Here is a 15,934-nt window from a genome sequence, read left to right as displayed (position 1 = left end):
ACATCAAGTTCTCTCCAGGAGCATGCGCACTTCACAAAAGTCAGAAACTACGCACTGCAATAAAATGGCTGACTCGCTGTATCCATCAGCGCTAAAGAAAGTCTTTCACAAACACAAAACTCAACATTTTAAAATACAACAAACTTTCTTATAAGTAATACAAATAATCAGTTTAGTAAGTACTTCAATATTTTTACTTCTTTACATGTTACTTCTAATATAACATTTTCATAACGAGCACATCACAAGTGCAGACACTGCGTGTATGAAAACAAAAACTAACAAGCATAATTAATACGTAAAAATATTCAGAATTTTTAATATGATTATTTTTACAATACTATAACGGCAGTAATATGAAAGGTGATGTAAAAGGTGTGCTTTTACAGCACTCTTTCCTCCATTTCTAAGCTTCTTCAACAACCTCCAGAATATCTTGCAACCTTCTTGATTTATCTTCTATGTTCTTGCCAAAGTCCTCCCATGACTTTTATTTAGCTAGTTTTATACAGTGTTTAGGTTTCTTAATTTGTCTCTGTATTCTCTCAGAGCACATGCTGACTTATTTGCCAGGAATTTTTGATATGCTTTCTCCTTTTCCTTCACTGCCTCTTTAACTTCTTGTGTCCACCACGGAGTTCTGATTTTTCTATCCCTGCAGACATGTCTCGGGCTGAATCAATCAGGGTTTTCTTCAAGGCTTGGCACTGAATCTCCAAGGTTTGGTTCCTGTTCTCAAACTCTTTCATTTTTTCTTCAATAATCTTTGTGTATTTTAGTCTACAGTTCACATCTGAGAGCTGCTCAACTTTTATTTGCTTTAAAACTTTCTTACATGTTATTCATCATCATCATCAAATTCCTGCCATGTACCCTCAAGGGGTGTACAGGATATGACAGTACTACATGAAAAAATTACATCACTACTAACTTCCTATCTACAATTTTCCTCCAAATCAGTCTGTTACTTGTCAAGACTCCAACATTATCAGATCTTATATTTCTATCGTCTAAGGCACTTTGTACCATATCAATCCACCTATATCTTGGTCTTCCTCTGGGTCGTTTTCCTGCCAACCTGGCAGAGAACACTTGTTTTGCTAATCTTTCCTCTCCCATTCTATTTAAGTGACCATACCATCTGAGATTAGCTCTGCTAATGCATTCCTGGATGCTGACAATGTCAAGTTCTTTCCTAATATCCTCATTTTTAATATGATATTGCCATTGATGCCATCTGTTCACGCCTCTAATCTTTCTCAGGACTCTCATATCTGCGGTCTCTAGTCTTTGGTCAAGTGTTTTACTTCTGACCCAGCTCTCAGATCCATAAGTTAAAATTGGTTTGAACACAGTCTTGTATACAGCTAATTTAGTGTTCCGACTAATTTCTTTCTTATTCCATATGAATTTATTCAGTTGACTTCCCACGATACCAGCTTTGCTGATTCTGTTGTCTATTTCTATATTTAGTTTACCATCTTCAGTAAAAATTGTGCCTAAGTAGCTGAAATGTTTTACTTGTTCCACAGGTTCTCCATTCACAACACAGTTGACATTTTCAATGATTCTGCCTATTTTCATTGTCTTTGTCTTTTTATTGCTGACCTTCATACCATATCTATTACAACAGCTATTCAGTTTAGTCAGAGAATCTTGCAGACTTGTAGCGGATTTATTTAGAAGTATAACATCATCTGCATAAAGCAAAGAGCTGACATTAACATCTCCAATTTTGATATCAGGTTTAATACCACATTCCTTCATAATGTGATCCATATAGATAATGAATAACAGAGGGGATAATGTACATCCTTGTCTCACACCAGATTTAACATTAAACCATCTTCCTGTACTTCCTTCAATTCTAACTGCTGACTCACAACTCAAATAAAGACTAAGTATTGCTTGATATAATGCCCCATTGACACCATATAACTGCAGCGTATTGAATAGCTTCTCTCTTGGCACCTTGTCATATGCCTTTTCCAAATCGACAAAACTTAAATACAGATCTTTGTTATATTCCCATGCTTTCTCGACTATTTGTCGTAAAGTGAAGATCTGATCCTGACAGCCTCTATTTGGTCTGAATCCAGCTTGTTCTTCACCAAGCTTTTCTTCCACAATTCTTCTCAACCGTTTCTCAAGTATACTTGCATAGATCTTGCCAGGAACACTCAGTAGGGAAATACCTCTGTAATTGTCACATTCAGTTTTATTTCCCTTTTTATATGTGGGTACTATGAGAGCTCTACTCCAATCATCGGGAATTCGTCCCTCTGTCCAGGCTTTCTGTACTATGCAGTGCAGCCACTATAAGACTTTTATACCACCATATTTCAGCATTTCTGGTCGAATATCATCTACTCCTGCTGCCTTTCCACATTTCAAGCCTTTGATGGCTTTTTCTACTTCAAGTATGGATATGTATTCCTGACTGCATGCCTGGTCAGTGTTTTTTATCACTGTGCTGTCATCACTTCTTGTTTCATTTAGCAGTTTTTCAAAGTAATTACTCCATACTTCAAGGATATCTTTTTCTCCTGTTTTCATTTCACCTTTATCATCTCTAATTCCTTTTACAGCACTCTTTCCTCCATTCCTAAACTTCTTCAACAACCTCCAGAATATTTTGCCACCTTCTTGATATTTATTTTCTATATTCTTGCCAAAGTCCTCCCATGACTTTTGTTTAGCTAGTTTTACACACTGTTTAGCTTTCTTACATTTGTCTCTGTATTCTGTAAGAGTAAAAGCTGACTTATTTGCCAGGAACTTTTGATATGCTTTCTTCTTTTCCTTCACTGCCTCTTTAACTTCCTGTGTCCACCAATGAGTTCTGATTTTTTTATCCTTGCACACAACCTCACCACATGCCTCTCTGGCAGAATCAATCAATGTTTCCTTCAGAGTTTGCCACTGAATCTCCAAGGTTTGATTTCTGTTCTCAAACTCTTTCATTTTCTTTTCAATAATATTTCTGTATTTCAGTCTACAGTTCACATCTGAGAGCTGCTCAACTTTTATTCGCTTTAAAACTTTCTTACATGTTATTCTTTTCAATATGAAATTCAATTTTATCCTGCTCAAGACTAAATAGTGATCACTTCCAATTTCAAATCCTCTGTACACTCTGGTGTCCTGCACCAGGGAGAAAACATCACTATCAACAATAACATAGTCAATGAGACTTTTCTTATTCCTAGCCTCTTCTCTCCATGTGAATTTGTGCACATTTTTATGTTGGAACATGGTGTTAGTAATAACCAGTCCATGTCCTGAGCAGAAATCCAACAGATATTTGCCATTATTATTAGCTTTGCTCTTTTCTCCCATTTCCCAAAATATTTTTGTATGTGTCACAATCATTTCCTACTCTGCTATTTAGATCCCCAACAAGGACCAACTTTTCCTTTTTCATTGTGTCAGTTGCTTTTTCTAAAGCCTCAAAAAATTCCTCCACTTCTACCTTAGTAGAACCTTCTGTGGGACCATAGGCACAAATAAGTCTCATTGTCCAGTTCCCCATTCTCATATTTGCCCACATTACTCTACTTGAGACTGACTGCCATTCAAGAAGATTAGCCTCGTATTTATGTTATTCATCATGTTATTCTTTTCAATATAAAATTCAATTTTATCCTGCTCAAGACAAAATAGTGATTACTTCCAATTTCAAATCCTCTGTACACTCTGGCGTCCTGCACTAGGGAGAAAACATTGCTATCAACAATGACATAGTCAATGAGACTTTTCTTATTCCTTGCCTCTTCTCTCCATGTTAATTTGTGCACATTTTTATGTTGGAACATGGTGTTAGTAATAACCATTCCATGTCCTGAGCAGAAATCCAACAGGTTTTTGCCAGGCCAAGTTTCTTTTTTGAACATTAATTTTTTTATAAAAGAATGATGGTATGTCTCAGGGCCTAGTTAAAGGAATTCCAAAAAATTACTGGTAATCCGAACCTACCTATTCATCAGGATCTCCCAACTCTTAACGTCAATAGATTGAAATCTCGCCATCCATCACTACTAGCAGCTGAAAAACTAGTGCTAAATAATTTTAATCCTTTATCAAAGTGGGAAAAAACATGGAAGGAAAATATGAAAGAACATTTGCATAACATTTTTAAAGGTGATCAAATCATCACAGGATCAGATCTACCTTGCAAAACATGGACGGTTCTAAATTGAATTTGGACAAATCATGGCCCATGTGGAGATACTCTCTATAAATGGAACAGACAAACATTTCCAGAATGTGACTGTGGTGCTCCATGACAGGCTATGCAACATATTGTAACAGAATGCACCTTCCGTGCTTATCAGAATGACTGGAATGACTTTTTACAAGCAGCTCCTGAAGCTGTGATCTGGGTTACAAACTTAGATCTGAATTTATAATGATATATATGTTTCTTTTCCTTATTATAACATATTAAGACTTTTACTTTTAACTCTTATTTTAATTTTTCAACTTCTTGTATTAGATCTGTGTTTTCCTACAAAGTTTTAACTTAAAATATTTTAAATTCTTCAATTCTGTTAATATATAATATCATGTTTTTGCCATGAGCTATGTATGTATACAGCTAATTTAGTGTTGGCTAATTTCTTTCTTATTCGATATAAATTTATTCAGCTGACTTTCTACCATACCAGCTGTACTAATTCTGTTGTCTATTTCCATATTTAATTTACCATCTTCACTAACCTTTTAAGGAATGTGGAGAACTGACTAGGGATTCTGACCTGATATCCATTCCTCACCTTGCGGTGCACCCTGTTAGTTATCTACCCGAATACTGAATGAATGAGGATGGGCTGGTAATTTGGGATTTAGCTGACCAAATTGTATTCTTATTGGCTTAAACCACATAAAATTATGGTACAACATGACAGAATTTCATGCTGGCTGGGGCAATTCCCGATTAAATAAGGCCCCAATTGTTTTCGTCAGAGCGAACAGTGAAAAGTCAACTACTGGAATAAATCCCAGAACACGTTCCAACTCAACATTAAGAATTCAAGATTGGTACTATCAACGTAAGAAGCATCACTGGAAAGGAAATAGAACTAGCAGAAGAATTGGATAAGTACCAGATCAACATAATAGGCATGACTGAAACAAAGAAGACAAAAACAGGTGATCTTTCTAAGTGACAAATACAAAATGTTATATTAAGGCAATGACACTCAGGGAAATGAGGGAGTAGCTATAGTATTGAATACTAAATATGAGGATAATCTTCTTGAATGGCAAGCAATATCAAGTAGATTGATGTGGGAACATTAGAATGGGAAACTGGATAATGAGACTTATTTGTGCTTATGGTCCCATAGAAGGTTATACCAAGGAAGAAATGGAGGAATTTTTTGAGGCAATAGAGGGAGGGAGGGGGGGGGAAGCTGGCTCAATGAAAAATTGGTCCTTGTTGGAGATCTAAACAGCCAAGTAGGAAATGATTAACAGACTTATAGAAATGTTTTGGGAAAATTTGGAGAAAAGCACAAAGCTAATAATAATAATGGTAAATGCCTGCTGAATTTCTGTTCGGGACATGGATTAGTTATTACTTATACCATGTTCCAACCTAAAAATGTGCAAAAATTCACATAGAGAAAAGATGCAAGAAATAAGAAAAGTCTCATTGACTGTGTTTTAGTTGATAGTGTGTTTTCCCACTGTTTCACGACACAAATAAAAGAATTTGAAAACAAAAACCAAAACTTGGGGATTCAGTGGCAGATCCTGAAGAAAGTATTGATTGATTCAACCAGAGATACATCTGATGAGGTTCTCGAGTAGGATAGAAAATTCAGAACTCCATGGTGGACTCAGGAAGCTAACAAGGCAGTCAAGGAAAAGAAGAAAGCATATAGAAAGTTCCTAGCTTGTGCTCTTAAGGAATACAGAGGAAAGAAAAATCTAAGAAAGCAAAGCACTGTGTGAAAATAGCTAAACAAAAGTCATGAGAAGACTTTTTTAAGAACTTAGAAAATATTCTGCAGGTTATTGAAAATGCTTTGAAATGGAGGAAAGAGTACTGTAAAAGGAATCAGAGATGATAAAGGTGACATGAAAATTGAAAATAAAGATATTTTAGATGTCTGGAGTAATTACATTGAAAAGTGCTAAATAAAACAAGCAGCATCAATCAGCACAATTTTAGAAAACTCAACATTAATGCAGTCATGAATACATATCCATACTTGAAGTAGAAAAGGTCTTCATAAGCCTGAAATGTGAAAGTCAGCTGGAGTAGATGAAATTCAGCCAGAAATGTTCAAATATGCAATTATAAAAGTTTTACAGTGGCTGCATTGCATAATGCAGAAGTCCTGGTCAGTGGGTCAAATTCCAGAGGATTGGAGCTTTTTATACGTAGTACCCATATACATGGGTACTATGTATAAAAAGGGAAATAATATCGAATGTATTATTTCCGAAACTTGGTGAAGAACAAGCTGGATTCAGGATGAGATTTTCACTTAAAACAAATGGTTGAGAAAACTTTGGAATATAACAGATTTGTATTTAATTTTTGTTAATCTAGAAAAGGCATGTGGCAAGGTGCCAAGAGGAAAGCTCTTTAAAACACTACAGTTATATGGTGTAAATGGGACATTATATCAAAAAATACATAGTCTCTATTTAAGCTGTAAGTTGGCAGTTAGAATTGAAGGAGGTACAGGAAGATGGTGGGAAGTAAAAGCAGGTGTGTGACAAGGGTGCACGTTATCTCCACTGTTATTCATTATCTATATGGATCACGTTATGAAGGAAAGTAGTATAAAATCTGATATTAAATTTGGTAATGTTAATCTTTGCTCTTTACTTTATACAGCTGATGTTATACTTCTGAATAAATTCAGCACAAGTCTGCAAGATTCTCTGACTAAATTGAATAAATGTATGTTGTAATAAATTCAGTATGAAAATCAGCAGTAAAAAGAAAAGACTCTGAAAATAGTCAGAAACATTGAAAACACCAACTGTAGACTGAATGGTGAATTTATAGAACAAGTAAAACATTTCAGCTATTTAGGCACAATATTTAATGAAGATGGTAAATTAAATATGGAAATGGACAACAGAATTAGTAAAGCGTATGGTAGGAAACCAGCTGAATAAATTTATATGGAATAAGAAAAAATTAGTCAAAACACTAAACTAGCTATATACAAGACAGTGTTCAATCCAATTTTAACTTAATGGATCTGAGAGCTGGGTTAAAAATAAAAAACACTTGACCAAAGATTGGAGACCAGAGATATGAGAGTCCTGAGAAAGATTAGAAGTGTAAACAGATGTCATCAATGGCATTATCACATCAAACATGAGGGTATTAAGAAAGACCTTGCCATTGTTAGCATTCAGGAATGTGTTAGTAGACAGGTGGTATGGTCTCTTAAATAGAAGGAGAGGAAAGATGAGCAAAACAAGTGTTCTTTGCCAGGTTGGCAGAAAAAAGACCGAAAGGACGACCAAGATGAGATGAATTGATACAGTAAAAAAGTATAACACAGATAACAGATTAATTTGGAAGAAAATTATTGATCGGAAGTTAGTAATGGTGTAACACTTTCATGTAGTACTATCATATGAGGGTGGTCTGAAAAGTTCTCGGCCTCGACCATAGATGGAAACACTATCGGCAAGAATTTTTTTCTGAGTTGGTATATTCGTAGTAAGCATCCATGTGAAATTGGAAGTAATTCTATCAAGTAGTTTGTTTTATACAGCTGTCTGAAGCAAAAGTGTTGTCCGTATTCTTTGAAATGGATAAAATTGAGTATCTTGCGGTTAAAAATTTTTTTGTAAAAGAAGGTTTAATGGCAAAAGAAATTCATTCAAAGTTCATAAATGTTTATGGGCACTCCTTCGTTTTCGACAATTAAGAAATGTTCTGAGTTTAAACGTGGCCATACCAGCCTGAAAGATGATTCACGTGAAGGACGTCTAAAAAAAGTGTAACAACACTAGAAATTATTAATCAACTGCACAATATGGTATTAGATGACTGGTGAGTCAAAATGCGTGAAATTGCTGAGACTATAGGCATTTCAAAAGAACGTGTAGGATATATTTTGCATGAAGAATTGCAAATGAAAAAGCTTTGTGCAAGATGGGTGCTGCACTTACTCACAGCAGATCAAAAACGCACTTGCATGAAAATCTCTGAACAGTGCTTGGAACGTTTTAACAAGAATAAAACTGATTTTGTGCATCGATTTATTACTGTGGATGAGATTTGGATTCACCATACAGAAGCTGGTTGTTCAGCGCCAAAGAAGACAAAGTCAGTTCCATCAGCAGGAAAGATCATGTCATCGGTGTTTTGGGATGCTAAAGACATTTTGTTTATTAATTATCTTGAAAATGATAAAACAATAACTGGGGAATATTATTCTGATCTTTTAACCAGACTAGATGAAAAGATTCATGAGAAAAGACCCGGTTTGCAGGGGGGAAAAATCATCTTTCATCAGGACAATGCACCTGCCCACAAAGGTGTTTTGACAATGTGAAAATTAAGGGATCTACACTATGAATTATTGGAACACCCACCCTATTCCCCAGATTTGGTTCCCTCTGAGTTCCGTCTCTTCCCAAAACTAAAACTCTTCCTCGCTGGTCAGTGTTTTTCTTTGAATCAAGAGGTGATTGCAGCTGTAGAGGGGTATTTTTCAGATCTTACTGAGAACCACTACAGGGATGGTATAATGGTGCTGGAGCATCGCTGGAATAAATGTATTAGTCGTAAGGGAGATTATGTTTAAAAATAAAAATCATTTTGAAATTATAAATGTGTTTTTTTTTTTTTTAATTTTTTTTTTTTATTGTTAGGCCGAGAACTTTTCAGACCATCTTCATAATTATCGTGTACACCGCTTTGAGGTGTTACACAACAGAAATTGCATGATTGTGATGGCTAAATATTGTGCCTAAATAGCTGAAATGTTTAACTTGTTCTATAGGTTCACCATTTAGGATACAGTTAATGTTTTCAATGTTTCTGCATATTGTCTTTGTCTTTTCATTGCTGATTTTCAAGTCAGGGAATCTTGTAGACTTGTGCTGGATTTATTCATAAGTATAACATCATCTACAAAAAGTAAAGAGCCAGAATTAACATCACCAATTTTAATATCAGATTATTACCACTTTCCTTCATAATGTGATTCATATAGACAATGAATAACAGTGGAGTTAATGCTCATGCTTTTCATGCAGCTGATTTGACATCAAACCATTTTCCTGTACCTCCTTCAATTTTAACTGCTGACTTTCAGCTTATGTAGAGGATATGTATTGCTCTATATTATTAGGATTAAGAGAGACCTCCAGGGAGTCAGGAACCCATTGTTGAGAGGCTATACTATTAGCACCAGCTGTCATACTTGTTCTTGAATTCATTCATGTTACTTGTACACACAACATCAAAAGGCAATCCAGTCATGCACCACTCTATAAGAAAAATCTACTCCTAACTCCCTTCTTGACAGTATCTCAACTTCCATGGATGCCCTCACATCCTTTCCCCATGGAATTTTTCATAAAATGAAAAATTCCATCTACTGAAATTCTGTATAACCCTTTCAGAAGATTGTAAGTCTCAATCATATTACCCCTCTTTCTTCTGTTTACTAGTGTTTACAGCCTACAAATTTTCAGTCTGTCTTCATAATCAGTATTCCACAATCCTGATATCATTTTTGATACTTTCCTTTGCACTCTCTCTCTCTCCACTGTATCAGAACTACCACAGAAAACAGGAGACCAGACCTGCGTGCAATAGTCCATGTGAGATCTTATCAAGGTCTTGTAAAGAGGCAAAATCACTTCCTTATCTTTACATGTCAAGGTTCGTTTCAGCATTGTCATTATTCTCTGAGTTGCATTGACAATTTTTGCTATATGACCCTCGAACTTCAACTTCCTGTCTATTAAAACCCCAAGATCCCTAGCCTCATCAGTTTCTTCAAGCATAATCCCACTAATATAATATGACATCGGATATCTAATCACACTAAGGTGCATGATGTTACATTTATTAACCACCTTACCGGCCATTAAAGATCAAATATGCACACTCAAAAGCTTCTTATCCATCATAAATTTCAATGTAATATCAACGGTATTACAATTTTAATATGCACTTCGCATCCATGGAAATGTGGACGTATATATACATCCTGGCTGGTAGTGTGGTTAACGTTGAAATGACAGCCACTTTCACATGTCCACAATTCCAGCCTATTCGAATCATTCTGCAAGTAATCCATATCATCAGCACTCCTGATTACCCTACCTATCTTTGCATCATCAGCAAATAGCTGTATAGCACATTTCAAATCCTTCTCAATGTCATGAATGTACAGATTGAATAATAAGGACCAAGGAGACTGATCCTTAAGGCACATCAATGGTTACCTTGAATCTTGCAGATTCATACCTCCCATATACAACTTTTTGATATTTGTCAGTCAGCCATCCTCTTATCTATGCCAATAGTTTATAATCCAATTCCATATTCTCCAATTTATGCAACAGTCTTCTATACTGTATTCTGTGAAAAAGCCTTAGCAAAATCCAAAAGTATTAGTGTATCCATTCCCCTTGCCTAACTCAGTGGTAAATTATAGAATGTGAGCAAGTTGCTTAAACATAACCTTCCTGTAGTAAACCCATGCTGTTCATTGCAAAGTAGAGATTCTCTTTCAACCCATTCACCAGCACTCCTGAGATATTGATTGGTCGATAGTTGGATACGTCGGTCTTTGCACCACCCTTGTGCAGTGGGATTACCATACATTGTTTCCACTCCTGTGGATTCTTCCCTGTTCTGTGACTCAAATAGCCTGGTCAAGGGAATAGCCAGTTCAGCTGAACACTCTTTTAACATCCATGCTGATATCCCATCAGTTCCTATTTCAGAATTCTTATTCAGTTTGTGGAACTGCTCTAGAACTTCCTCCTCATCCACATGAGTTTCCTCATATGGTGAAGAGGTAGTAGTGAGTTCAGTATTGCATATACCAGGTTGATAGCTTTTAACAAAATGGCTGTTCGTTAGTTGAACAATCGCTTCTGCATCAGTCGCCCACATACCATATACAATCAGTAGAATTATTCTTTCAAATTTATTCTTTCTTTCTTTCGTAGCATAATGATAGAAGTCTTTTGGGATGTCTTTAATTTGCAGAGCCAGTTTCATTTCATACTTTGCCAGCTTTCTGTACAACACTCGTGACTCTTCTGGCTACTTCTTATACTTATCATAACTGACATGATGCACATAATATTCCTTCCACATCATCTTTTTCTTATGAATCTCCTGCTTAATTAGATTATACATCCATTTCACTCCTACTCTATTTATTCTTTGAACTCTAGGGACACATTCTGTTACCTCATCATTTATGTATTTTTAAGTACTTCCCATGCACTGCTGTTCATTGGATATCCTTCCCATCCAATAACAGGTACATGGTACAGAACAGCATACCTGGGTTCTGTGTCATGGTATAACCTTTACTGAATACATTCATGAACCTAACCACTTCCCAAGTGAGTACTGCATGATCACTGTCACCAACCGGAGGCAGAAGAGTTATGTTTTTAACTGAACCTCTTCTGATACTGTAATCAGATCTGACACTCTTTGACCACAATTTCCTTCTGTCATATGCTGCTTGAGGAAGTTGTCTCGCTTCCTCAAGCTGAATTCTTCTTATGTGATTTCATAGCTACCCAAACAATATTCGGATAAAGTCCCCCATTATGATTACTTTTATTGCATCCATCGTATTTATTTGGTGATGCATTTCTGTCATTAGCAGCTGATCCACCAGGTCTGTAACAACACACCACTATGTATTTAATCTAGTTAGACTCCACCTCACACCAGATGGTTTCAGCCTCTACCACATGAAAAACTGTTAGAAGCAGATGTACCAGTTCGTACATCTGCTTCTGATAGCCAGGCCTCACTGATGTTTACAATATGAGATCCCACTATACTAACCAAGGCAACAAACCGTACTCCTTTGTTTCTGATACTCCTAGCATTCGTATACAGACATAATAAATTACCTACATGCTCTTTTGTATACACTTGTCTGTGGTCTGTATGACACAGTCCGACAGCTTGTCATTACACATGCTTATTAGGTCCAAACTGGATGAACACAAAATTGTTCTCTCTTCATAATAATAACCATTCTCATCATTAACACAGTTAAGTAGCATTGTCGTTCTTACGTACGGATTCTCATGATTCTTCTCATCAGAATTCAGTTTTCCTGACTCTCTGTCGTAGGTCTTATATCAATTAATAATATTTCAAGACTCCTGATGCCAAACGCATTCAAGTGTAGGCTGTCTCTCTTATACAAATCCAATCTTCCTTTAAACTCACTCCACACATCTAAAAACTTACATCCATTCATTGAATCATTTGCCATCATAGCCCTTACAAAGGGCTATTGCTAGTTAAATCATTGGTACCTACCAGAATTACAACCTCTTTTGCTTAGCTTTTCTGTTTCTCAGCTGCTTGTGTTATATCTTTAATTTTTGGAAACTTGACATTAAAATATTATAATATTTTATTTACAGTTTTTTTTTTTCACCAGAGGTCTTGCTAGGGTTAAAGATTAACAAAGCATTTAGATTTATCTTACTTTTGTGTAGTGTCATGTAGCTTGTGTCCTGCACATATGTATGTTTTCCTGATGATGACCTCATTACAGAGGTCGAAACATCCAATATTATTTTCTTAATTATAAGTAATTATTCCAACACATTTTTTTGTCTCCATAAATTCTTCACTCTGCATGCTGACCACCGTGTAACCTTAAAAGAAAGAATTAGTATTTCAACGAATATTTTCTTATTCTATAAAAATTTCTTCAGTTAGCTTTCTAAATACTTACTTATTCTGTTTTCTATTTCCATATTTAATTTGCCTTCCTCATTAAAAATTGTGCCTATAGTTAAAATATTTTATTTATTTTGTAGAGTTTTAGTTTTCTGCTGAATTTCATTCCAAATATGTTTCAGCAGCTATTCATTTGACTTTTGAAGAAGCCTCTTACAGGTACATCATCGCTAAAAGACAGTGGCTAGTTTGAGTCCACACCCTTTCTCAAGAACTCATGGTATGTCTGCTAGAAAGATTACTTTCACTGACACTATCATTATCGAAGGAAGACTTATATAGGATCACTCCTTTATGTTGGCTTCTGAATCTGCTTCAGATACATAACTTGACATATCTTGAGTCACATAAAGAAGGGAAAAGTTTTCTGTATTCTGCAAGTATCTATTAGTATATCAGATGGACTAAAAACATTGACAAAATTGGAATGCAAGAAAATTATTGGTTATATGACGTACATAGCAATGTTATTCATGTCGTGTTTGTTTACATAAAAAATAACACATTTTATGCAATAGTTTTGGTGATAGAATAACTTCAGTTTTCACATTTGTGTTGTACTGGTCTCTCTTCCACATAAACATACATGTTATTTTCAAGACAAGCTGTGCCGAAAATGTGTGCGTGGAAATTTGACGAGAACTGTTGGTCAAATTTCCACAAGAATTTAAATGTAGCATATCTGTATAATAATAGATAGGTTGCAGTTTAAATTTTCGTGAAATTTATGATAAAACAGACGGTGCAAAATTTTTTTTATCAAAATTCAATCAGAGAAGCACAATTCCTTCAAGCACGGCATCATGGTTGATAGAAGGAACTGTGCTATGTATGTATATAGATCTTTCAGTTTTGAATTAAATTGGTACATTTTATAAATTAGTTTTCAAAATTTTTGGTGCTTACTTTTTGTTATAGGGGATTCCATCAGATAAGCAAAGATTAATTTTTTGTGGAAGAGTTTTACAAGATGATAAAAAGTTAATTGAATATGGTAAGATGAATTCATGTTTGTTTTTATGAATTTCTTTTGTGAATTAAGCCTTATTTTGTCTGAATTATAATTAACACTATCTACTCCCAGTTTGTTACGTACAATCAGGGAACACTTATTCTGTACTAATCTAATAACTTTATTCCCTGACTTCACTCCAGAGCTTACATAGAACACTGCACCATTCTGAAACTTTTTTGTTGCTATTTGCAGTATGTGCTTTAAGAGTTATTTGTATACATTGCTTTCGAATAAACATAATTGTCACTTTTTTTTTGCATCTCATATGAGCCTAAAAGTGATAATCATATGAAGTCAGATCCTCATTCATATTGTAGTTCTTTTGGGTAATGTTCCATTTTTTATCTTTGGTTTCCTCTCCATGCCGAAAAACAATAAAAATTGCAGAATAATCCTGATATTTTTTTCTACTACAGCATCTTCATTATGACAAGCACACAACACTTATCTAAATATTTGTGGAAACAGTTCAAATTGTAACTGAAAGAGCACTATGTCCTAACATAGTGCCTTCTATGGAAATAACCATTAAGTTAATTTGAAGAATCCAAGCTGTCTGTTCTCAGAGTGACTGCCTCCCAGATCTTTGGCAAATTGATGCAGCCCTACTTGTTGAGGTTGGTAGAGTGCTTCATAGCAGATGCCAATTCTAAAAATAGTCTCATACCTATAGCAACATCTTTTGTGATATCTTTATCCATTTAATGCTATGTGGAGGGGTATCCAGAGCATGGTCTTCTATTACTGAATTGCCATACAAATGATCATAGATGTAATATTTGTGTTTAAAGCAGATGCAAAAAATCTGCTACCCAAAGTAGGCTGAACTGCAGGCACAAGGAACTTTATACACTGAAGGATGTTCAAGAGGATGAAGTTTATCTTTAGAAGAATGGATGAAGGTAGCTAGCTGGATGAGGGGTTATGCTGGGATCACAAGATCACAGCATAACTGGAATAGTTATGCTGTGATCGTGTGTGCTGGCTGCTGGAGGGAAGGGGATTGCATGCAGTATTTTATCTATTTTATAGGGGTTGTAGCCATTGGTTAAAAAGTGTTGTGAATGTACCTGAGCTTAGTTTTAAGGGATGTGTTATTTGAACAAATAGCTCTGGCCTTTGAAGTCAGAGTTTTGATGTTGTGATACTGTTGAGAAGGGTGGTGGTGTGATTGTGTACATAAATATCTTCCTGTATGAATGGGTTTCCTGTAGATGGAAAAGGATAAAGAGCTGCTAGAAAGTCTTGTCACTAATGTATCTAGAAAGGAGAGAATTGTTTCTTTCTTTTTCTATGATGAAGCTTATTTTGGAATGTTTGCTGTTAAGATGCACTAAAAATGTACCCAATAGGTTTGGATTATGAGGTCAAATATCATACATCCGCAACATAGTGTGACCAATCTATTGGTTTGGCTGCATGGCTATGTCAAGTGTTTGGTTTTCAAAACGTTCTATATAGATGTTGGGGAGGGGAACCCATTGTGGTCATATCCAGCTGTTTATATATTTTACCTTTCCATAAGAAATAACATGTTGAATCCGAATAATTCAGTTATGTCAGGAGAAAAATGTGGCATACTGATGTCAAGAGTCTTCGTCAAAGGTACATTAGTGAATAGCAGTGCTTTTTTTTCTGGCGGTATGCAACAGTATGCAGTATCGGTGTTACAATAAGGATTTTTAAATTATTTTAATCCTACCGGCTGCGCCATTGTCTAAATATAGGATTTTTATTTTATTTTATTTAATCTCTGTTTCTAATAATTATTTTTTTTTATTTTCCGAGTGTACCTATATATTATATTTATTGCACAAGGGTTCACTCCAATTGGTGCAATGATCTTATTTCTTTCTTTCAGAATCCAAAAAATCACTGACTCAAGACCAAAATACAAAATAAATACATTTAATAAAACAAAAACAATATATATACACCTCAAACAATATTATAAAACTAATTAACTA

General features: G+C 35.2%; 1 protein-coding gene across 6 annotated transcripts in view; it reads left to right on the top strand.

Moving 5' to 3' along the window:
* LOC150103864 (large proline-rich protein BAG6) overlaps positions 1-15,934 on the top strand; it is a 401,723-nt gene that overhangs the window by 76,158 nt on the left and 309,631 nt on the right. For all 6 annotated transcript variants that reach the window (XM_090396569.1, XM_090396571.1, XM_090396573.1 and 3 more), the window contains one exon: positions 13,871-13,946. In XM_090396569.1, coding sequence (XP_090252695.1) covers positions 13,871-13,946 — 76 coding nt within the window. The remainder of the gene's footprint in view (positions 1-13,870; positions 13,947-15,934) is intronic.

This window comes from Typopeltis vanoorti, chromosome 8 (genome assembly GCF_054136105.1).
Source record: "Typopeltis vanoorti isolate ZY-2024b chromosome 8, IOZ_Tvanoo_1.0, whole genome shotgun sequence".
NCBI lineage: Eukaryota > Metazoa > Arthropoda > Arachnida > Uropygi > Thelyphonidae > Typopeltis > Typopeltis vanoorti.
This window is presented reverse-complemented; position numbering and strand designations above follow the sequence as displayed.